General features: G+C 29.5%; 1 protein-coding gene across 2 annotated transcripts in view; it reads left to right on the top strand.

The window, feature by feature from the left end:
• Window positions 1-23975, top strand: part of Br140 (bromodomain-containing protein 140) — a 148974-nt gene that overhangs the window by 59924 nt on the left and 65075 nt on the right. For both annotated transcript variants that reach the window (XM_067269906.1, XM_067269905.1), the window contains exons 5-11: window positions 9102-9238; window positions 11903-12057; window positions 14439-14589; window positions 17533-17664; window positions 17754-17882; window positions 20060-20248; window positions 20319-20439. In XM_067269906.1, the coding sequence (XP_067126007.1) occupies window positions 9102-9238; window positions 11903-12057; window positions 14439-14589; window positions 17533-17664; window positions 17754-17882; window positions 20060-20248; window positions 20319-20439 (1014 nt within the window). The remainder of the gene's footprint in view (window positions 1-9101; window positions 9239-11902; window positions 12058-14438; window positions 14590-17532; window positions 17665-17753; window positions 17883-20059; window positions 20249-20318; window positions 20440-23975) is intronic.

Genomic DNA, 23975 nt, shown 5'->3' with positions numbered 1-23975 from the left:
TCTAAAATTATGAAATTATTGGCATGGCATCAAAAACTATGATTAAATTTCTAATTTCTGCATTTTGTTTTCTTTCTAACAATGTAAAATACTCGTGGATTGATAGAAGTGTGTTTTACTGTTTATTTGAATGTACAGTAATTTGATCTGAAAATGCAGAAAAATAAACATATCAAATTTTAACTCACTGTAAATTATTCCAAGTTTCATGGATTGACTTCAAATTTGTTTGTAATTGAAGGTTGATAAGTTGTCTTTCAAGGTCAGGGTAATAAAACTTTACTTTCACAACAGAGAGTGAGTAGAGAGGGGAGTCACACCCACTTCCAAAGTAAATAAACCACAAAATGTTTTATTACTCTATTAAAAAACAAAAAACTTCCTTCTAACTTAGAAGTTGGTTAAATTAAGATGTTATTGTTTTGTTGTACTCAGGAAAAATTTTGTATTTAAGGTTAAACAGTTAGTTTTTTCAAATCTGATTACTTCAATTTTATTTTTGTTTTTTTATGATAGTCATGCAGTTGTTAAAAATCAATTACCTAAATTCAAGAACTAACATTGCTCAAAATATTGCAGAAAGCATCAAAAGTTTTTGCTGATTGGTTTAACCAGGAATACTTTAAGAAATGAAGCAATCAAAGAAATAGTGTGTGGACCATAAAAAAATTGGTCTTGAACACTTACAAAATGATGTCAAATGTATAAATTAAATGCTTTATAACTTAAAACATTTCTCACAGTTTAATCAAATAAAGGTATCACTCAAATCTGAATAACATTTATATAATGAATAAAAGTTTTACAAATTGCAAATTTTGCATTATCGTATTTCTCAAGACAATGTGATGCAAGAAAAATAACACTGTCAAAAATAAACACATTGGTTCATTTGAAATTATAATTTCTTTGGTTATTTTGATGTTTAATGCCTTTCCTATTTGCTTGTAGTTGTTAAGTTGTTTGTTATAAGTAACCACTTTATATGGAATAGTTTCTTTTCATGTCTAGTTACTGTGTAGGGAACTAGACACAACAGTATTGGTTGAAGAATGGTACAAAATTGACATTAATTTTGTTTGTGATTTATATTTGTTTATTCCTCAGCTGTATTATCTGCAGAAAGGGTCCTACTTCTTATTAATAAACAAAAAGTGATTTTTGTTGGTGTTTGAATTATTTTGTTCAATCTCTGCAGATGCTTTATTTAGATTTCTATTGTTTTTCAAGCTTGCTACCTTAGCACAAGGAAAATTGAGGGATCACATTTTAATGGTGTTAATTTTATCTCCTTCAGATATATATATAAAGTTGTTCATTTATTTTTGTTTTAATGATAGGGAATTTTATATCTGGAAGAATGATTTCTAAATTATTGTGATTTTTTCAGTTTCTAGCTTATTTATCTAACCAGCTTATCTCTGTATTTTATTTGAAATTTAACACAGATCATTATTTAAGATGGTAAGATTTGTGGCTGGCTGTTATTTACTTCATTTCTCACTTTATTGATGTTGGAAGATAACATCTGTGCTCTGTGAACCAAACTTTAAAACAGCTATTCAAATTATACAGATAGATTTCTAACTTACACAGAGTTCCATTTCAGGACTGTTATCATAAGTTGAGAATAAAAAAACAATGGTGATAATGGGATATGGTTCCTAACATCCTACATAAACCCAAGTAATGTAGCCTATGTCATATACCATATTTTGCAGATTGACCAGCTTGTTGGTCAATCTGGGAAAGACCAAGAAATCAGATATTTGTGTGTGGTAAAAATTGGCACACTGGCTTATCCCAGGGAATACCAGAATGTTTATTTATGTGAGGTTATACATCCTTCTTTAGATGGCACGTAAAATAAATGAAATGAGTTACGTCATGTGGTATCTCATAATGTCAGTTTTTTATTCTAAAATTGTGAAACTCAGCATTACATCAAAATCTATGATTATATGTTTAATTTCTGCATTTTGTTTTTTTTTCTAGCAATGTAAAATACTCGTGGAATGCCAAGAGTGCTTTTTTGGGCTGCAATTTGAAAAAATTTCAGACCTATAAATTTTCACTTCTGTTCATCCATTTGTCTTTCCTTAGTCTCAAGAACAGAGTTAGATAGACGAAAGATGAGATCAGATATAAAAATCTTAGGGGCAGGAGGTCCCCATTAACTATAAGAACTTTCAGTACCAACTGGAAATCACATTATTTTAATTCAAAACTTCCCCTGAAAGCAGTTAATAGATGACTGGCACTGCTTTATTGTTAAAGGAAAGTATGATGTACAGGGGCAAGACACTACTAAAATCAAGGTCAATATTTTAAATTAAATAAATTAAAAATATGATTAAAAAAATAAACATATGAACATCATCATAATCGTACACCATTCATGAATTTAGGCCATGTTTACCCATTTCGGTCTCAGCTAGACAGGATCTAGGAGTCGTTTTTGTGGATGTCCAGGATGTCGTCATCCTCATGGTTGATACTGTAAAACTGCATGAGGTATCCTACCCTGCAACATTCGCGATACATATTGAAGCCATTTTTCTCTATGTGGAGAGTTTTTCAATTAATGGTCTCATGTGGAGTTCCTCCAAAATATCCTCATTTCGATGATGATCCAGGAGCATATATCCAGCAGCTCGGTGCATAAACCTCATTTCAGCTGCCTGTAATCTTTTTGATATCTTTCTTCTTTAGAACCCAAATTTCACTACCGTACAGGAGAGTCGGAACAGCCAGAGTTTTATATAATTTCAGTCTGGAGTGTTTTTGTACAAGGTGTGGTTTTAGAGTATTATTTATTATTCCTAATATTTGTAGAAATTTTATGAGCTTATTATTTATGTCATTCTCACTTCCATAAGAAATATTGCATCCTAGATAAGAGAAATTATTAACTTGCTCTAAAGTTGTATTATCAATTACGATTTTGCTGCATATTTTCTCTGTGCCTCTAAATGCCATTACTTTGGTTTTAGCAGTTGAAACTTTCATGCCGTATTCTTTTGAAATTTTATTTAAGGTAAATAAACCTTTTTGTAAATTATCTTCAGAGTTAGCAATAACCACCTGATCATCAGCAAATAGCATGGTATTGAATTTTATGTCGTTTGGAAGCTGAATTCCTAATTTATATTCTTCCTGTCATTGATGTATTATGTATCTATATAGATGTTAAAAAGTTTTGTGACAATGGACATCCTTGTCTTACTCCTTGATTTATTCTTCTACATTCTGAAGTGGCATTGTTGAACTTAAGTTGTATGGTATTATTTTCATAAATATTGCATATATTTTGAAGTAAAATATTTGGTATGTTTCTGTTTTGTAGGATGTCAAAAAGTTTGGGTCTTTTTATCATGTCAAGAGCTTTGGTATATACAAATAATAACATCTTAAGCCCGATGAGTTTATAATACATCACCAAACGATTGCCTAAATATCTGGCTACAATATGGCTAGTTAAATGTGCTTTTTTTGTGCTAATCATTTAACTAGCCATATTGTAGCCCGAAATTAGGCGATTATTTGGTGATGTATTATAAGCTTTGGTATAATCTATGAAAGCTAAATGTGTATTCAGATTAAATTCTCTTTGTTTCTCTAGTAATAATTTAATGGAGAAAGCTGAGTCTATACAAGATCTGCCTTCTCGGAACCCATTTTGATATTCCAAAAGAAATTTTTCATCTTCTCATTTTAATCTTTCATTTAGAATTCTAGCATAGATTTTATAACAGGTATTTAACAGGCTAATGCCTCTGTAGTTATCTAATTTTTGTTTATCTCCTTTTTTGTGAATAGGCAGTATAATACTCTTCTTCCATTCAAGTGGTATACAGGCTTCTTTGTGTATATTATTGAAGAATGTTAATAATCTCTTGTGGAATTTATCACCAGCATATTTGTATAACTCTCCATTTATGCCATCATCTCCTGTTGCTTTTCCATTTTTTCAAGCAGTTCTTCTTTTGATAATTCAGTTCTATTTTGATTGTTGCTTTCAAAAATCTTGTTAGTACATGTAGGATCTGTTTAAAGTGTTTGATAATAATTAAGAAACTGGTCGTTTGTCACACCACAATTAATCTTTATTGGTTCTTTAATTTCTTGATTCATAAATTTTAACATTTTGAAGGCATTTGGTCTTATTTTGTAAACATATCAAATTTCAGAAATTCTTTGCAAATTATCTCAGCTTACACAATTAACATCTCCTTTTTGTGAAATTTGAGAGGAAGGTGTTATCTTTCAAGGTCAGTGTAGTAAAACTGTATTACTTTTGTGGCAGATTGTCAGTGCAGCCCAGGCTACTACTACTAATCTCAATAAGCCACTAATTATTTTATTATCATGTAAAAAAACTTTCTTTCTGGTTGTAGGTCAAATTACAATGTTGTTATTGTATTCTGAAGAATGTTTTCTTTAACAAAAAGGTTAATATTTATTTAACAACTAGTTTTGTTAGATCTGATTAATGTTATTTTATAGTTTCAGTTTAACCAGTATGCTGAAAACCCCTGGTTATATGTGACATGCTGGTCAATCTGCAAAAGTATTAGTATTTCGTAATTAGTGTTCATGTAATTCAACTCAATACACTCAACACTTTGTTACCTGTTACCAGTGCATTCTGTGAATAATTAAAGTTTATCACTAATGTTTTCAAACTGTTGAATAGTTCTTCTTCAGGTGAAATATACCGAATAAGCAATGGAACACAAAATTAGAACGTGAATCTAATTTTGTGTTCCAATCCCTGCACGTGCCAACACAGAGAGGCAATCCAAGAACAAAGCAATCCTCATCAATTGCTTTGTTCTTTTTTGCACCTATCTTCTGTTAGGTGCATGCAATGCTGTTTTTATTTTTGACCCCTAGACCTAAATTTCATTAGGCACACTCAGTCGCATCAGAGAGCACAGGCATTGTCAGTTTAACTCTTTTGCATATTGAAAACCTCTCAATCTCTAATTTTTACATTTAAATGGACTCTCATTACATTTTTGGATTTCTTGTCTCAAATAATGGAAAATGGCAAAGTTTTATCAAAACCAGCTCATTAAATTTTGAGGACAAACTCTACTCTATCCTCATATAACAACTCTAAATAATTTTGTCTCTACTCAGCCAAATGGCAATACAGAGTACAAAGAGACTGTATCATAATTATAGGAATGTTGGGCACCTAGCAATCACTGAGGTGTCTGGACTTATAAGATTGAACTTGGGTTACAGTCAAGTTCATTTCAAAGTTGACAACTGAAAAAATAGTTTTTTTTTTTTTAAAGGAAAGAAAAAAACATTTCTGATTTATTAACTACTCTGCATATTGCAGTAGCATATTGCAATAGCCCTGTTAATTGGCGTAAAACAATAGATAACTGATTAGTTTGTTTCACCAATAAGCAATTGAAGAGCGACAAGTAAAATATTGTTGTATCAATTGAAAGTTGACAACAAAGAAAATATTGTAAATCCAGTAAGAAATTAATTTCAAATTGGTTATAACACAAAATTTAATTCCGGAGTTGTCAGTTAAATAGTTTTTTAGTATCAATAAGAAAGTATGTTAAAGAAGAGAGAATTGAGTCTTGAAGAAAGAGTGCAGATTGTACATGAATGAAAAAAATGGCAATTCTCCTTCTATTATTGCAAAAAAGCATCAAATATCATGAGGAGGAGTCAGAAAAATAGTGGTCAAATATTTAAATAACAATATAGTGAGAAATTTACCACGGAGACACTGCCCTAAGGCCACAACATCAAGAGAAAATGCCATGATTTTCCATGAGACCACCAAAAACTCTTTTATAACAGCTAAAGAATTAAAAGAAGAGCTTACGCTTGAAGCCAGTGTTTCAACTATTAAGAGAAGAATAAATAAATAAAAGTTTCCATGGAAGAGTGGCTCGTAGAAAACCAATGATTTCAGCAGTGAATCAGAAGAAAAGATTAGCTTTTGCCAAAAAAATTTGTGGACAAGCCCCTAGAGTTTTGGAAGTGTGTTATTTGGAGTGATGAGTTAAAACAAGAGTTGCAGGATGCTAAATGACGGAAATTTGTTTGGAGAAAGAAAAATCAAGCATTCGATAAAAATAAAACTGTGGGAACAATAAAACACTCTCCTTACATAATGGTTTGGTGGTGTTTTTTGGGGTTTAAAATGGGCAATACTGTTCAAATTCGTGATCGCATGAAAGCAGTAGATTTCAAACAGATATTTAAAGACAATTTAATGGCATCAGCAAGGAAAATGGGAATTGAAAATAAATTTGTCTTTCAACAAGACAATGATCCCAAACATACAACATTGCTTCTCAGAAAATATTTTCATGAAAATGATATCAAAGTTCTTGAATGACCACTGCAGTCACCAGACTTAAATTTAATAGAACATCTGTGGGACAATATTTTCTCTCATAGACAATATTTTTTTTCTTGTCATCTCTAACTACTATTATATATTATCTGTTATGAACATTGAAAGGATATTAAAGAAAATTTATCCAATGTTTCCAAATATTTAGCGTATTTATAAATAAGCCAAGTAGTTAATAATTTATATATAAATTACATATATAATTCTATAGTTCATTATTTCCAAAACTGAGATCTGTGGCTTCAGAAGATATCTAGTAATATGCATTTATTTTCTTAAAATATCTGGATAGTATAAGAATTAGTTTTGTTATAGAATATTACTAATTTTGATAGTTATTATGTATACAAGTTTCTTCACAGAACATGTTCATTACATAAATACAAATGTGCACAAATATTTTTTGATTTTTGAGAGGGTTGTGAGGCCCACCATTTCCCCCTCAAAAAAAAAAAAATTGGTTGTTATTATATATTGTAATCTTTTTGCTAATAATGTATTCGCTTTAATTAATCAGTTAGAAATTTTATTGTCTTTTAAACTTTATGTGCATTTTATATCCTTTTTTTATTCTGTTTGGTTGTGTAAAGAACAACTGTTAGCTGTCAGGCAGGATGCCCTTTGGACCCACATCTTGAAGATGCATATGTAAATGTGACAAACATGACATTAAGATTGTTTATCTATCAGCCAACGTTGTAAAGGAATTTCACCTACTTTTCCGATTTTAGGGATTTCCTTTCCAAATTTTCAGTAATATCAATTTAAAATAATTCAGAGAAACAAATTAGAGTAAGAAATTTATCAATTAACTTTTATAAATCTCACAACATGCGAAGGGAAAGATGACAGGATGCCTGTCGTTTCCCCCTTTTTCGATGGTGATGTATGACCGATGGTATGCTATCCATGTCACATGGACATACATCATTCTTCATTGACAAGAGAGGAGGAGGACCACTAGATGACCAATCATACATTTTACAAATTACTTCATCATCTTCCGGAACAAAAGCATGATTGGTCAAAAATAAAGAATAAAATAGAAAGAAGTGACAGGATGAAGAGACTGACTGACTGGCCGGACAGGGGATTGACCAGACAAGAGACAACCGACCTAGTGAAGGATCAAGTAGAGGAGAAAGAAGATAAAAGGAAGAAGAGAACAGGGTGAGAAAGTAAAGAAAGAAGAGAAGAAAACTCTTTTCCTGGTATGTTGTGAGTCATGCAGTTCAGATACCACCCATTAAGTACCTCCTCATTTTGTAGATAGAAATAGGCCAATTTTCTAAATTGGATTTTATAATTTTGTTCAGAACTTTGTTTTTTGGTAAACTCTTGTTGTTTGTACTTGACTCTGTATTCATCCTCCTGAAAGGCTCATTCCTGGACTTTGGCGTGACTCTTACCCTCACGCCTTAACTATTTGTGTTTTCAATGACACAAAAAACCTTACATACGCTGTTTCTAGCAATTAAACTAATAAGCACAAACGTTTTCGGCCGTTTTGAAATGCCTTCTTCAGAGTATTTGCTAACTGACGTTCCAACCGACCTCAGTGCACCTGAAGAAGGCCTTTCAAAACAGCTGAAAACGTTTGTGCTTATTAGTTTAATTGCTAGAAACAGCATATGTAAGGTTTTTTGTGTCATTGATTTTAAATAGTTCTAGCTTTGAGTGCAGAGATTATTTGTGTGTTTTTTTTTTTTTTTTTGCCTAAATTGGAGGTGTGTCCAACGAAACACACCTGATGGCAGGACCATACTCTAAACTTGCGTAATTAATTTTAGACAGCCTCAACCCCAACACTGGTCCCTTGATCTTGTTAACCCCAGCCACAGCTCATTATCATGCTAGTTTATTTTCATAACATTTTTTTGAAACATTATTTTTTCTGTCTTCAGAAACATCAAACTTTTAATTATTACATATTTTTTCCAGTTCATGAAATATCATTCAAACTCAAACCTTATACATATGATATATAATATCATTACAAATTTTTTATTTTATTCTTTTATTTCTTAAAAAATTTTATGTTTACCTGTAAAGTCAATAGAAAAAAGACAATTAATATTTAGTTTTGAATTGATAAATAACATGAATTGAAAATCTGAAGAAACTTTAAAAAAGAGAACTCTTAGGAAATTTTAGTGAACTGTTTTCTTCAGTTTAACTAAGTGATTAGAATCTGTGAAATCAGTTACACTAATTATGTTGTTAATATTATTGTTATTTACCAAAAGTTTTATTTTATCATTATCGAATAATTCTATAGTACGAAATTGTTAATAGTTGCTAGATCAAGTTATTCAGTTGGATGGATGAAATTTGATGATTATTGAAATGGATCCCTGAAAATAAGCAGTTTAACAATTTTTTTACTTTAGATGGTTTGTAATTATAATTTATATATTTCCAAGATATATGTAAGTGTAAAGAAAAAAGTATAAACTGTTAGTGTTGGCAAAGTTAAAAACACTTTTTTTGCATGTGAACAAAATAAGGTTACGAACATCCTTAGTAGCTAAATGATCTCAGTATATTGCGGATGTAAAACCTGTTTAATATTAGTCTGGAAGTACTCAACAGAGATAAATTACGAACTTGCTACAACACCTTTCAAAAATATAGTTTATTAATTTTAATTTTTATGAAAAGTTAAAATGCAAAATAATTATCTAAAATTAATATTTTCATTTAGCATTCCATGTAACATGTGCCCAACAAGCAGGTCTTTATATGAAAATGGAAGCCGTAAGAGAAAATGGTAATAATGGTAATTCATATGTAAGGAAAACTGCATACTGTGATGTTCATACTCCAGCTGATTCTGATATGGTAAGAGTAGTTTCTAGATTTTAAATAGTAAATAAAATCAAATAACTTTTAATATAATTAACTTATGTAGATTTATGTTAAAACAATATAACTGATATTTAAATGAATAAAAAAAAAAAGGAGAAATTAGCAAATTAACTTGGAAAATTACATCAAAGTTGAAATTTCTGTAGATGAATCACATATTTTATGTATACAGTAAAATTTCCCTTTGTGTGATTACCACTATTTTGTGACTGATAGAAAAATTCCCCGAAATTTTTTACTGATTTAAATAAGACAGACACCTATTTTGTGATCACTCCGATTTGTGCTCTTCTCCAATCTGTGGCCATGTTTTTTGGTCTTTTCCACACAAATCAGCCTCTGATATGTGATTATTTGCGTACAATTACTTTAGGTGCAATTTATTTACCATATAGAGCTGTTTGCTTTTCTTTTCAGGAACTGACAGATTATTAATACCTTTCAGGGCTTCTAGTCACAAGGATTGGGAGTCCTACATAATACATAATTTTATGATACCATAAACTAGTAATGTCTAATTGTAGCTATAAAATTATTTATAAATTATGATATACAATTGCAATCGTAAAATTTTTATTTTATATTCAATAATAATGGTAAGTTAATTTATACAACTTTGTTTACATTAATCATTTGACTGATATTTCATATGAAGGAATCATTTTGTTGTTGTCTTGGAAGAAAGAGTGGCATCTAAATTATAAGTTACTTTAGTGATAATGTCTTTAACATGATATCTTAATTTTAGGACTGATTTTCTTGTTTAATTAAATTCTTGGAAATGTATTCACTATAAGTGAATTGAGTTGTTAATGCTAGATTTAAGTGAAAATTGGAATTTTTGATGAAAAAGAATAAGATATGATATATGTTATAGTTTAAAAAATCCAGCTTTTTATAGAAAATAGAATGAACTCTAGTAGATTTTTTTTGGTGTTCTTAGAACAGAAAAGCTTTTTAGTTTTCTGGGTTTGTTATCTTCTATAATTTTTAGATATATATTTTTATTGCAGAATATACATATTTTATATTAAATACAAAATGAACTGTCTGTAGTGTTAAAATTCACAATTGAATTACAAGATACATTATTGTTTTTCAAAATTTTATTCCAAGCACTTTTAATAATTAATTCATCCTCATCATCATCAGGTGAATGAAAAGAATGGAATAAGAACAGTTTGTTTTGTATTTTGTATTGTATCTTGATGTGAGTTTGTATTGTTTTTAATACATATTAAGAAGAAAATTTGTTAGTTTATTCTTTATACATTTTAGCGTGGTTTGAGCAAATACAATGAAACTTTTCAGAGACCACCCTCTCATCCAGAAATCAGTTAGATCAGTAACCACATTCAGTCAAATTAATTTCAACCCCCACCCACAACAAGCTCCCTTTTATATCTGACCAGTGGGAATAGGAATATAGGAATATTTCTTAATACAAAGTTACTAGCAAGCACAAAATATTTGGCTGTGAATGCTATGTTAGTGTTAACATTACGAAAAATTTGACTGTCTTGAATTATCTTCTCATGAAGGTATAAATCAACAACTATTATCTGCTGAAAAACATTATTTTCTGTTTACCTGACTAATGAAATTGCCCCATTATGTACCATCTCAGTTTTGCAATATAGTGGTAGGTTAAAATAACCAAACTGTTAATGAGGTTTTTATTTTAATGTTTGTTGTTTTACTTTTTACTCTGGCTGCACAGTCATTTCTGTTAGTAATTTCTACTGTAACAAACATGTTACAGTATAACATGTTTATACTTAGTTTATCAAATTATTGTATACATCAATGAAAGAATCAATGCATACCAGTGCAGATATAAACATCACTAAGCCTGGGGTATTAAGAATAAACCAAACAATTGCTATTTGGTTTATTGAGTAACCGAGAGATAACCGTGTAATCATGTTGGGAGTAATCATTGATAGTTATGTTAATAATTAAATATGCCTGGAAGCAAAGAATCGCTCGAGTCCAGGTAGCATAACTGGCAATGCATCCACATGGTAAGCAAGAGTAGCAGGTTTAAGTCCCACTCTGGGCTGATTCTTTTCTTCCAGAATATTCTAAATTAATTAGTAAGTATTATAATTATTAAATTTAATGAGAGATGGCACCTCTGGTACAAAATCACTTAATAGTTAATTATTAATAATAGCTCTTAATTAGCCTGATTAATTAAGATGACATTTGGTTTAATACCAGTGCACTTTTCTAACCTAATTAGTTCCTTAGAACTGTTTTCTAAGCAAGTCACTGTAAATTGGCATTTAATTTCCCATAAACTCAATATCACAAACTGAGGTTGTATCACTAAAATAGACATTAAAATATATAATATTAACTGAAATGACACAAAAATAAGCACTTAAATATATGTATAATAAATAGATCACTTATATTAGTTATTAAAGTGGAAGATGTATTATGTTTATATATTATTTTATTGTATTTATTTTAACTTTTAAGTGTGAATCTTAATGTTAACTAAAGTAAACGAATGTTTAAGAAAGCATATTATATTTCATATATTGTTTCTTTTTTCTTCTTCTTATTATTATAATTTTATTTAGATTTACATTAAAATTCTATTTTTAAAATATAAATTTTAATTTGCAGCAAATTGATGATGAAGGTGATGGAAAAACAGATAATGTAAAGAAAGCTAAAGCTAAAGCAAAGTCTAGAGAAAAAATGCGCAAAGCTCGAAAAATACTAGCAGAGAAAAGATCAGCTGTTCCTGTTGTATCTATTCCAACAATTCCTCCAGATAGGTATATATGTGTATATTTTTATATAATTGTACATATTAAAACCTTATTAATTAAATTAGAATTTAGTTTGTTGTTATTTTCTGTATATGTAGAAAAGAGAATTACTGTAGAATTTTTAGAAGTTATTGTCACAGTATAGCAAATGATCTTACTATTTTCTTAAAAGTTATGACATTAAACAGAATCAAAATTTTTGAAATTAAAACTAGAATTATTTGCCAGTCTTCTGAATTATCAGTCTATAATGAAGCTAAGTTAGTCCAGTAATTCAGCAGATTATCCAGTTTTATTCGAAGTAATTGGAGTTGTTTATACAGTAGAGAGTCGTAATCCGAACCCCGGTAATCCGAATTGCTGGTTATCCGAACGATTTTCAGTCGGACTGTGTCGTGCTGAATCGAACATTTTTTATAATAGATTTACTTCTAAAGTATAATTTTCATGTTTTTATATTCTTCAATATATTTATTTTGTTTGAACAAAATAAAGAAATAATTTTTAACGATATGATAGCCTCGATTATTATTATAAAAATTTTCGTTAGGCTTAAAATCAACGAAAATTCAACACGAAGCGACATGCAACAGAGAAAAATTTGAACATCGGACAGGTTAATATATTTTTTCATACATAATCGGTTATCCGAACAAATCATTAATCCGAACAACCTCAGTCCCCAATTGATTCGGATTAACGACTCTCTACTGTATATACAAATTTTCTTAATTCATATGTATTGAAAATCTTGTTATATATGATTTTATCAATTCTTTTACGATCACTTCTAACATTCTGTGATTATATTATTAGATCTGTGAATTTTAATTTTTACTGTGTATCTGTAGATATTTTTTACAATATGAATAATAATAAAATTATTCAATTAGATTTTCTTGTTTGAAATCCTTAAATATTTTTCTGTTACATGAATTTTATTTTTAAATATGACAGTTGAGCTATTTATCATGTGAGTTAGAATATAATATAATGTTTCATTTCTTATTTGATGTTCTTATTATGATAAATTAAATAACTAAATCAAAATGAAGTAAAGTTTTTAAAATTAATACTTCGGTATCAGAATGATTTATTTTTGTTTTTAAAGAGTTGCAGAATGAATCATTCTGTTTATATCATAGCTTTGTACATAATTATTAAATTGATGTAGTGTTCAATATTCCATGATGTGTATTACTTTATAATACAATTCAGTAGGTTGATTGAGGATATGCATTGTGTTATTTTAAGGGTGGGTATGTATAAGACATTATAGAGCATTAAAGAGAGTGGGATGGTAGTTAAGTATAAAAATAACATTACATAATTTATGGATGATTACATATACAGTAGAGCATCGATTATCCGACTTAATTGGGGACTGGGCTTGGTTGGATAACTGAAAGTTGGATAACCGAAAAGTATGAAAAAATACATTATTAGTATAGTGTATTAGGCCTGGTTTAAATACTAGCCTCCCTTTCATGGCCAAGCCAGTGCTGCCAGCTAAAATATGCAAAAATTTAACAAAAATAATATTAAAGTAGCCAAGACATAACCAAATATGCCACATCACTAGGGGACATTTGAATTTGCTGACCAGAACGCGGTTGGTTAATCGATAAGTCGGTTAATCGGGGGTTGGATAACCGATGCTCTATTGTACTGATTTCTAAAGATCCTTACGTTTATTTAACTGTAATGAAAACAAGTGCAATCCACATTGAAACATAAAGTGGGTTTGATACAGACTATATTGTGTGCTGCTAGTGTATTTCAGTATTAATATAAAAGTATATAAAAGTGATATCTTTCATTCAGATTTTTAGCAAAATTAAAATATAGGAAAGTTAGTAAAAATAACTAACTTGAATTTTGTTTTATATATCTTTATAAAGTCAACACACCTTAATACTGAGAAAGCTCATTTATTCAGCTAACAAATGTTTTCAACCCTTTCCATGGGCCATCATCAGGTTAAAGTTGTTCAAATCAATGGCTTTTCGAATAACACATTCAAATTAAATTTGAACGTGTTATTCGAAAAGCTTTCTCAGTATTAAGGTGTGTTGACTTTATAAAGTTAAAGAATCTAAGTGTGAATAGGAGAGTAATAATGGCATCACCGGCCTGTTTTTATATATCCTTTGATAAATGATGCTAATTTACAGTAAGTTTTCATTTGCTTTTACTAGGTCATAATGTTACTACTATATATTTTCCATTATAAAATAGGGTAATTTATTTTTGTTATATATATATGGATTGATCTATGGCACCAAAAACTTTTAAGATATATTATATATTGAATGTTGTTATGTAAATTTCTTTATTTAGAAAGGTTACTATCAAAATCGAGTTGATACTTTTTTATATTTAATTAGGTTAACTAAAATTGCTTCATTAGTTTCTATGAACAAAAAACATCAATTTCTCCAACGACTTCTTGGGTATTGGACATTAAAAAGACAAACTCGAAACGGTGTACCTTTGTTAAGAAGATTGCAAACATCTCATTTGACAAGGAGGGAACAGGTAAAATTAACATATTTCAATTAATTATTTTATCAAATAAAATTTTTGTAATTAGTTTAAAAAAACAGAATAGAAAGGTTTTTAAAAATGATGAAATGTATGACAATTTTGTAACGTTTCTTTATCATTAGAGAGCATAATTTCTTACTGCCACATTGCAATGAATATATTTATATGCAAGATGCCTGACAATATAGATAAGAAATATAGGGATGCAGTTTGATTTCAGAAAATTTAGTTTTCTAATGTTAGTTGTCTAAGAAAATTTAGTTTTCTTATGTAGAAATGAAGATGATTAAAGATTTTGTTCTTTAAGCATGCATTGTTTAGAAGGATTATTGTTTAAAATATTTTCCTTAAAGGTTTAAAAAACAAGAAACTCGAATCTTTATTTTAGAGTATGTTTTGTCCTCTTTAGTTATCATTAGTTGATTTAAAATTATTAAAAGAATAATGGTAGTTTTATTTATTTATTTCTGATGATTTTTTATGTTTAAAGTTTTTATATTTTATAAAAGTAATTTACTTCAGAACAATAAATGAAACCCACTAAAGGTTGAACTGCATTTTAGTTTGAAGTAGTAGTAAATTTTATTTTAAAGTTTATAAATGTTATTCTTTTTTGCAAATGTACAGCTTTGAAGAAATAAAGCTGGATATTCATCTCCTAATATATCAAATATAAACAAAAGATAAGCTGTATTAATGAACAAGTAATGCAAAAAAGAATATTGGAATAAAAACAAAAAGCATAATTTGAGAATTGTTCTTTTGTTTTCTGGTTTTATAAATTTTTACTTACATTCCTTAAAAGGAAAATTGCAACACCATGAAGGAATGTATGTAGCAACATGCACATTGCAGGACTAGAAGAGGTGACAGAGATATGCAAATGGTTAAAAGAGTAAAGATATGCTACAGACACTGGTTATTCAGTAATAAATATGGTCCCCACGGGCAGCTATATAGGCCACTATAAGGTGAGTCATACTATCAGTGAAGTGATTAATGGTTGCCTGAGGCATTCCTTGTCAAGCTGCATCCTCTATGGTGTATATGTCATCTACAGTATGTGGTGGTGATCTCCAGTGCACCTGACATCAAATGAAGTCCCACAGGTTCAATGGGAGAGAGATCCAGCAAGGCTGCTGGTCAGAGAAGGATGTGAATTTCATTCAAGATTGTGAGAGTTTGCTGTGCAATGTGTGGTTTGGCATTGTCTTGCTGGAACAGTGTGTCAGATGCAGTGGCCAAACCACAGGCCTCACAATTTGTGTGACATACTGGTCCTCTGTCAGAGTACCAGAAATGTTCAAGAGAGCTGTCTGTTGATCAAAAATCATGTCTTCCCAAAACCACGATGGCTGGTGTGATACTCACCAAAAAGGGCTAGTATGTAGCATTCTCCAGGATACTGCTACACTTGTTCTCTTCGGCCATCATTCTTCTACAGACAGAAGTGGGATTCATCTGTCAACAATACCTGATGCTATTCAGTGGTCCAGCTGCACTGACAACACCACCACACCAGGCATGCAGCCCTGTGTCAAGCAGTTAATGGCACACCCTGTTGCTGGTTGCCTTGTGTGCAGCCTGACTTCATGCAACCTGTTGCTAATGATTTGGGTAGACACAGATGCATCTGTTGATGTCAACAGGTGACTTTGGATGACATGTATCATGGCAAACAGATTCAGTAGGCTGTTTAGCAAATCTGCCAGTTTGTGTGCTCAGTCATGTACCAATGTGATTTATTCCCTCTTTGACATGTTTGCAGATGTTCCTGCGTGTATTGTGTCACATATCACTGGATGATACTCATGTCTTGCCCAACATGCATGACAACTGTGTGCATCCACAAACTGAGGCTGCGCAGCTCCAGGATAAGGTTTTGTTCCCCATTAACTGGTGGTATTAGCTTGTTATTGTCTCCAAGGCATTTTCTACACTTCTTCAAAAGATTGGATGCCACAAACCATTGCTGATAGCATTTGTGGTCTGAGCCAACTGCTGGTTTTTACAGCCAAAAACTGGGTACCACATGACCTGATGCATACTGAAATATAGTCATTTGCATATCTCTCTCATCTTTTACTGGTCCTGCAACTTGCATGTGGCTGTGCACATTCCATTGTGGTATTGCAATTTCACTTTTGAGGAGTGTAAAAGAAAGTATGTAGATTATGAGATACTGGTTTCATAAGTAATTAAATTAACTGGAATATTTACAATAAATATATAATACACCTTTAATTTTCATTGTGTATTTCAGTCCTTTTAAAAGGTTGAAAGTACTGTATTTGTTTGAAACAGAATTTGTTTGTATCTCATAAACTACATACTGATCTGATCACATATCTATATATCACTTTTATAAAAGTAATATATCAATTTGTGAGTTATATGACTGACTAATGTTAATTATGTAAAAATAATTTATTATTAAATAAAATTTGAAATTATAAGATAAAGCAATTTGCATTTAAATTTTAAAAAGTAATAAAAAGATTTATGTTTAAAACAGAAGTTTTTGTATAAATAATCAGTCATGTAAAATATTTTTATGCATTCTTTTCAAAGAATACTCAGTTTCAAATAGTAATTATCTAATTATTCTTGATAGCTTTCTTCAGATTTGAAATTGGTAATTATTCATCACTTTGAATCTTTAGTATCTGCTAATTTGTCTTAATCAATTATTAGTGGAATAAATTTTAAACTGTCTAAATTTAATGTATTTCATAAACTGTATTAGTGTTTTAAATATTTTGATTATGCTAAAAGTATGAGATGAGAATTTACAGAATAAAATCGCTCAATTTACTATTAATTGTTTTTGAATCTATAATGGTATAAAAATGTCTTACAGAATTTTAAATATTCTAGATTTTTTTTTAAAGAAACTATTTTTACCTGTAATTTTATTATTATATATGTATACAGAAAGATGGTGATAAGGCATCTAGTACTCTTGGTGAACAACTGAAATATTGGCAAAGGTTACGTCAAGATTTGGAAAGAGCAAGACTTCTTATAGAGCTTATAAGGAAAAGGGAGAAATTAAAAAAAGAATATGTAAACATCTATTTTTTAAAATATTTAATTACAATTTTTTTAAATAGTTATTACTTCTAATGTTTAATAATTTAAAAATTTTTAAATAGATAAAAGCACATCAGATAACAACAGAAATGGAATTACAACCTTTCGTTATATTTTTGAAAAATGTTCTTGATCAACTGCAAGAAAAAGATTTGGGAAATATATTTGCACAACCAGTTGATCTCAAAGAGGTAATTATAAACCTTTTGTATTTTAAAAATATTTGATAAATCCTTGTGATATTCTAAACAATGTAAATATGATTAGGGCTTGGAATTACATTACTTTTTTTTGTATAAATTAGTAGAAGATACTTTTTTTTTTAATAGATTCAGCTACTAAAGTTACTTTATAATAGTAATCAAATACATATATAAAAAGTTACTTTTTTCATCAAATATTCAGAATACTTATGACAATCAAAACAGATTTAAAGTCACATACTGTTTGTTGGTTAATTACTATATCTGATATGATTAATCTATTAATATCAAAATTTAATCATTACTCAGTGAAAAAGAATGATTTGTCATATATCAGATTAATGAAAAATCAAACTAATTGGTAATTTCTTTGTAGAGCTCTAATTATTTTTCTCAGATTAGCCTGATGCTAATTGCATTCTTTGCATATTAGTTTTTCATATATTTTCAAAAACACCATAAACTTCAGCAATAAAACTTTTTATCACTAATGTTTTTTACTTTATTACATTATCTTGAATATTAGAACTGTCCAAAGAATGTTGATGAATGGAACATGTCCTATATATTTTAAATTTAATACTGTGTTTCATTTGTATTTTTTGGACAGTTCTAATTATTCAATGTAATGTAGTCTGAAAAGTTTTTTAATGAAGTTAAAATCTTTATTAATAAGAAGTTTTATGCTGGAATTTAGGGAGTTTTTTTTATTTTTATGTTGAAGGAATTTCTGAATCAAAATCACTCATTCCCCATAGATGATGATAAACAAAATCAGGCATCCCAATATTTTCTATTGAGACAGCATTGAACTCTGTTACAATATTACTATCATAAAATTTCCAGAACTATCTAAAATAATTGAGTTAAGCGAGTTTAGCTGATAGAATATTGGAATAGTTCTTGAATGATTGATAGTAAACAACAACACACAACACCAGAGAATAGTCAACAACGTACCCTATGAAGCGATGACTGGTGTTCAAAGAAAAAACAAAAATCCACTGCAAACATTTTCGAACTCCCCAGAGTTTGAAAACGTTGGCGGTGAATTTTTGTGTATGTTGGGTACGTTGTTGAATGATTGATATTTTATATTTTTCATCTGACAGATTGTTTTTATGGTTTTCTGGTAATTTTGTTTACCAGATTTAAATCTGGTAAACAAATCTTCATGTTTTCAAATAATTAGTCTTTATACAGTCCTATTTCAAAATTTGAAATTTATTTTTATATTTTTTTTCTATAGAAATCAATTTATTAAATTATTTTGTTTTAAAATAAATTTGTATGCTGTAAAAAAAATTAAATTTTACAAGACATTATATTTATTATAATTGAAATGAAATATTGCTTGTTTAAGAAAAGTGATTCTAAATTCATTAAAATTTTACATTTTTTGCACAGCTTGGGTCACTTTCAGTACATTAAAAACCAATTGAATGTATAACTAAAACAAGCAGTTATTTACTGTGACATCATTGCAATGCCGAGCTGTAATTTTTAATCATATAAAAATATAATTGATTAATTTAATTTAAAATATATGCTTTCCACTTCAAATTAGTAGTGGCTTGCCCCTGTACATCATGCTTTTCCTTTAACAATAGAGTTGTGCCTGTCATCTATTAACTGTGAAAAAGTTTTTGAATTGAACTATCGTGACTTCTGGTTTGCATTAGAAGTTCATATACAGTTAATTGGGGCTTCCTGCTTGTAAGTTTTCCATATCTGGTCTTTGTTTTCATCTATCTAACTCTGTTCTTGAGATTAATGAAAGACGGACAGACAACAGCGGGAATTTATAGATTACAATTTTCTCAAATTGCAGCTTAATAATCAAATATATTTTTGATAGAATTTGATGCATTAAAGATTTATTCAATTATTTTAGTTATACCAAACAGAATCCTACACCAACCTTTTTCCAGCACTAATATAATATGGAATACTGTTGCATATTAAAAACTTGTTTAATTTTTTAAACTATGTAACTAAAATTTTTGTCAGTTTGAAATTATCTTGATCTTCTTGAATGATCATATTAGTTGACAGTATTTAACTGAAGTAAAATATTATAGAAGCAAATTCATTTACAATATTATACTATAACAACATATTTATACATTAATATTAATATAAAATTCTGCATTTTTTTCTTAAAGGTTCCTGATTATTTAGATTATATTAAACAACCTATGGATTTTTCAACAATGAGACAAAAATTAAAATCACACAAATATTTTACATTAGAAGATTTTGAAGCAGATTTTCAGTTAATTATTAGTAATTGTATGACTTACAATGCAAAAGATACTGTATTCTATAGAGCAGCTTTGAAGATGAAAGATCAGGTTTGATTTATTTTTATTCTTTTAATTAATTTTATTCACAAGTGTCATTAATAGACTTTTTACTCTTTAGGGAAATTTAATTCTGGGACAAGCGCATAAGCAAATAGAACGGGTGCAATACGATCTGACGGGTGGCATTCATATTGAACTTCCACCCGATGAAAATAATGATGTCAGCAGTATTCAGGAAGGTAAATAATATGTATTATCATTTTATTAATTTTAATTGTTATCGTATGTAACCATAAAATTAAAGGACCATTATTTACTTTATGCAAATGAAAAAATCTATTACAAAATCAATATTTTTGCTGGGATATCAAATCAGTGAAGAAAAAGATCAAAAAATTGTTCTTCAGTTTCAGGTTTTACTCTTACATTGGTATTTTGATTGTCAAATAAAACTGTAAGTTACAAACATGAAGAAGTAAGTTATGAATTACAAAACAAAAAGAACTGTTTATAATCATTAAAATATTTATTCAATTTCAGTCTCTTATATTGCATTTGTATTATTTGGATCAAAGGCAGTTTGATAATTTTCATTTATAAGTTGGTGTGTATAATATAAGCCTAAATAGAGTATTTTTATGAATTTAATTTCTCTTAATGACAGAGCATTATTAACATGAATGTTTATACAATAATTTTGAAAAACTTTAATTTCTTCAAAATTATTTAAATTTATTTTAAAAAAATAGATAGAAACTGTTTTAAAAACTGAAATTTTGTTTTACTGTTATAGTTTAACTTGAAAGATAATTAATAACATAAATTTTATTCAAATGTTATTTTAATTAATATAAATTTATTTGACCAGATGTCTCGCTTTTGGTGCAACAATCCTGTTTTAATGTCTTTTATCCCATTGTCTATTGAGAGGTTGGTCAGGACATCTGTGTCCCATTTTGTAAATATACTTCAATGAAAGTATATCTATTCAATAATATGTCTTCTGAGAGTATGACAGTTGTGGTTTTTAAAATAGTTAGTGTAAAGTTTACATTAAGATTTACTATCACAACAGAATTATAGTTTGAATTAAGAAGGTGGCAACAGTAAGTCTATCTAGCTCTATTATTGGTACCAAACTGCTAAATGATCTCACAAGATTATTAAGCATTTTGGTACCTATGATGGTGCATTTGATGAATGTCCCACTTTATAGGCCAAAAAGCCTGGTCACTATTCTATACTGACGAGTTTTAAAAATAATGAAACAAATAAATTAAAATAGCAATCTTAGGCTATGATGGTAATGTCTTGAAAGTGATGTTAGTTTTTGTTCAGTTCACTTATGTAATGGTGGATAATATTGTGTGTAGATAGAAAGGAGAAAAATGTCAGTTAATCTAGGTTTTTTTTATTTTAAGCAAATGTAATTACTTGAAGAAGTAATAATAATGCACTTTATAAGTTTAAGAAAATTTTATTTTATTAGTCATTCGTAATTCTAATATGATTGAAGGGTTGACACCACATCAGCAATGCTTAAGTCAGGATTGATACCACTGCGCCTTTTGGGGAAGACACAGAAACCACCATGCCATTAGGTCGTTGCTTCACACAAGCAGTCACACATGTAAGGAGTTTGTTTTGGGATGGAGATTTGGAGACATGTGATGGGAAGAAGGCACACTACTACAGGTTAAATAAAACTAATACTTGTTTATTTACACAAAGGATTATACACCTCTGACAAGAATCATGAGACAATTTAGAACTTTAGGACATAATAGCAAGTCATTATGCGCAAGGGAGAGAGTTTACCATTGATCGAGAGTTGCTAAATACTTGGGGTCGATGGTACTCAAAGGTAGTCTGATGCTCATTGCCTGGAGGAGTTTGATTCATTCAGGATTGTTGTAGGAAAGTTCTTAATCACAAGAGATAGGGTGTCTTTGGATTGCATTATGGCAGGTAAGTACTCAGTAGGTGAAGTATTCGTCGGAGCTGGACAAGGCACAGTACTAAATGGTTGGAGGAACGGGTGATGACTCCTGGAATCAGCCATTCTCTGGTGTATTAAAATAGCATATGATGTTAGAGATGTCAAAAGGTCACAGGAAAGGCATCATTTCCAACTGAGAAAGTGTAAGTTGAACTCAGGTTAGAAAGTTGACCTACACTAGCTGCTAATGAAGTTTTCCTGGAGTCGTTTCCCTTTTATATGGGAATCCCTTTGTGTATTTTCACGTTTGGTTACTAAGCATCAAAAAAAAATATAATTGCAACATCCAGATGTGAATTTCACAAGTTATTCCTTCATAATGTTCTTTTTGAAAAGTCATAACTTATTTCTGAAAGATGTAATGTTATAAAAAGAACATTTTAAGAATTTGACATCACTAACTGAAACTTTAATCATCTATGCATCTGACATTTAAAATTTATTTAAAAGATTAGAAATATTTTTTCAGAAAATTAAGAACAAAGCATTAATGAAAAAAGAATTGAAGAAATAGTACTATGAATGTAACTAAATTATTATTATAGTTATTAAAATTATGAGGGTCATTCTAAAAGTAAAGAATGTTTGTTTCTCTAGATATTTTTCTTTAAGATAATGAAACAAAACTTATTTTACAACACACATGATACCTTAGCTACTTTTCTGCATAGTTGCCATACAAATTTAAACATTTGTCATAGCGTATCACCAGCTTTTCTATGCCTTCTGCACACTCAGTTACTGCCAAGTTCTTGAACCAGTCATTAACAGCCTCTTCAGTTTGTTGTCACTTCCATAGTGATTCCCAATCAATAAAGCCTTCAATTTGGAAAAAAGATGGTAATCACACGGAGCCAAGTCCTGGCTATAAGGAAAATGTTTAAAAACTCTCCACTTAAACTGCAGAAGCAAGTTTTCATCAACGCAGCAGCAATAACGCACATCTGCATGCTGCTGCGTTGACGAAGAACTTGCTTCTGCAGTTGAGAAGTTTTTGAACATTTTCCTTATAGCCAGGACTTGGCTTTGAGTAATTACCATCTTTTTTCCAAATTGAAGGCTTTTTTGATTGGGAATCACTATGGAAGTGACAACAAACTGAAGAGGCCATTAATGACTGGTTCAAGAACTTGGCGGTAACTGAGTGTGCAGAAGGCATAGAAAAGCTGGTGATACGCTACGACAAATGTTTAAATTTGTATGGCAACTATGCAGAAAAGTAGCTAAAGTATCATGTGTGTTGTAAAATAAGTTTTGTTTCATTACCTTAAATAAAAATATTTAAAGAGACAAACGTTCTTTACTTTTAGAATGACCCTCGTACTTATTATTTTCCTAATAAAAATATAAGTTAAACAAATAGAAAAAAGTAAAAAATTTAAATTAAACAATCTAACAGGATATGAATTGTTATCTTCTTGAATATAAAGTTGCAAATAATTGATGTATTTAATCTTTGTTGATTCTTGAATATAGACTCATTTGTGACCTTTTTTAACAGGTTTTTCAGAATGAATAGTCATCATCTCTAGCAATATTTATGAAACTTATCAAGATTGATCAAGATATTTAATATGTTGGCAATATGCATATGACCAAAAAGATAACTTTTGGTCATATGCATATTGCCAACATATTAAATATGATTTAAATTCAGGCTTTCAATGGGTTTTTCTTATTGTATGTCATTGTCCTCTACATTTTTGTCTATAAGACTGATATGATGATAAGATTTTAAGTATTATGACTAGTTATACCTGTAAAAATAATAATACT

Source organism: Centruroides vittatus, unplaced genomic scaffold (genome assembly GCF_030686945.1).
Source record: "Centruroides vittatus isolate TY-2023 unplaced genomic scaffold, ASM3068694v2 contig_359, whole genome shotgun sequence".
In the NCBI taxonomy this organism is placed as follows: Eukaryota; Metazoa; Arthropoda; class Arachnida; order Scorpiones; family Buthidae; genus Centruroides; species Centruroides vittatus.
This window is presented reverse-complemented; position numbering and strand designations above follow the sequence as displayed.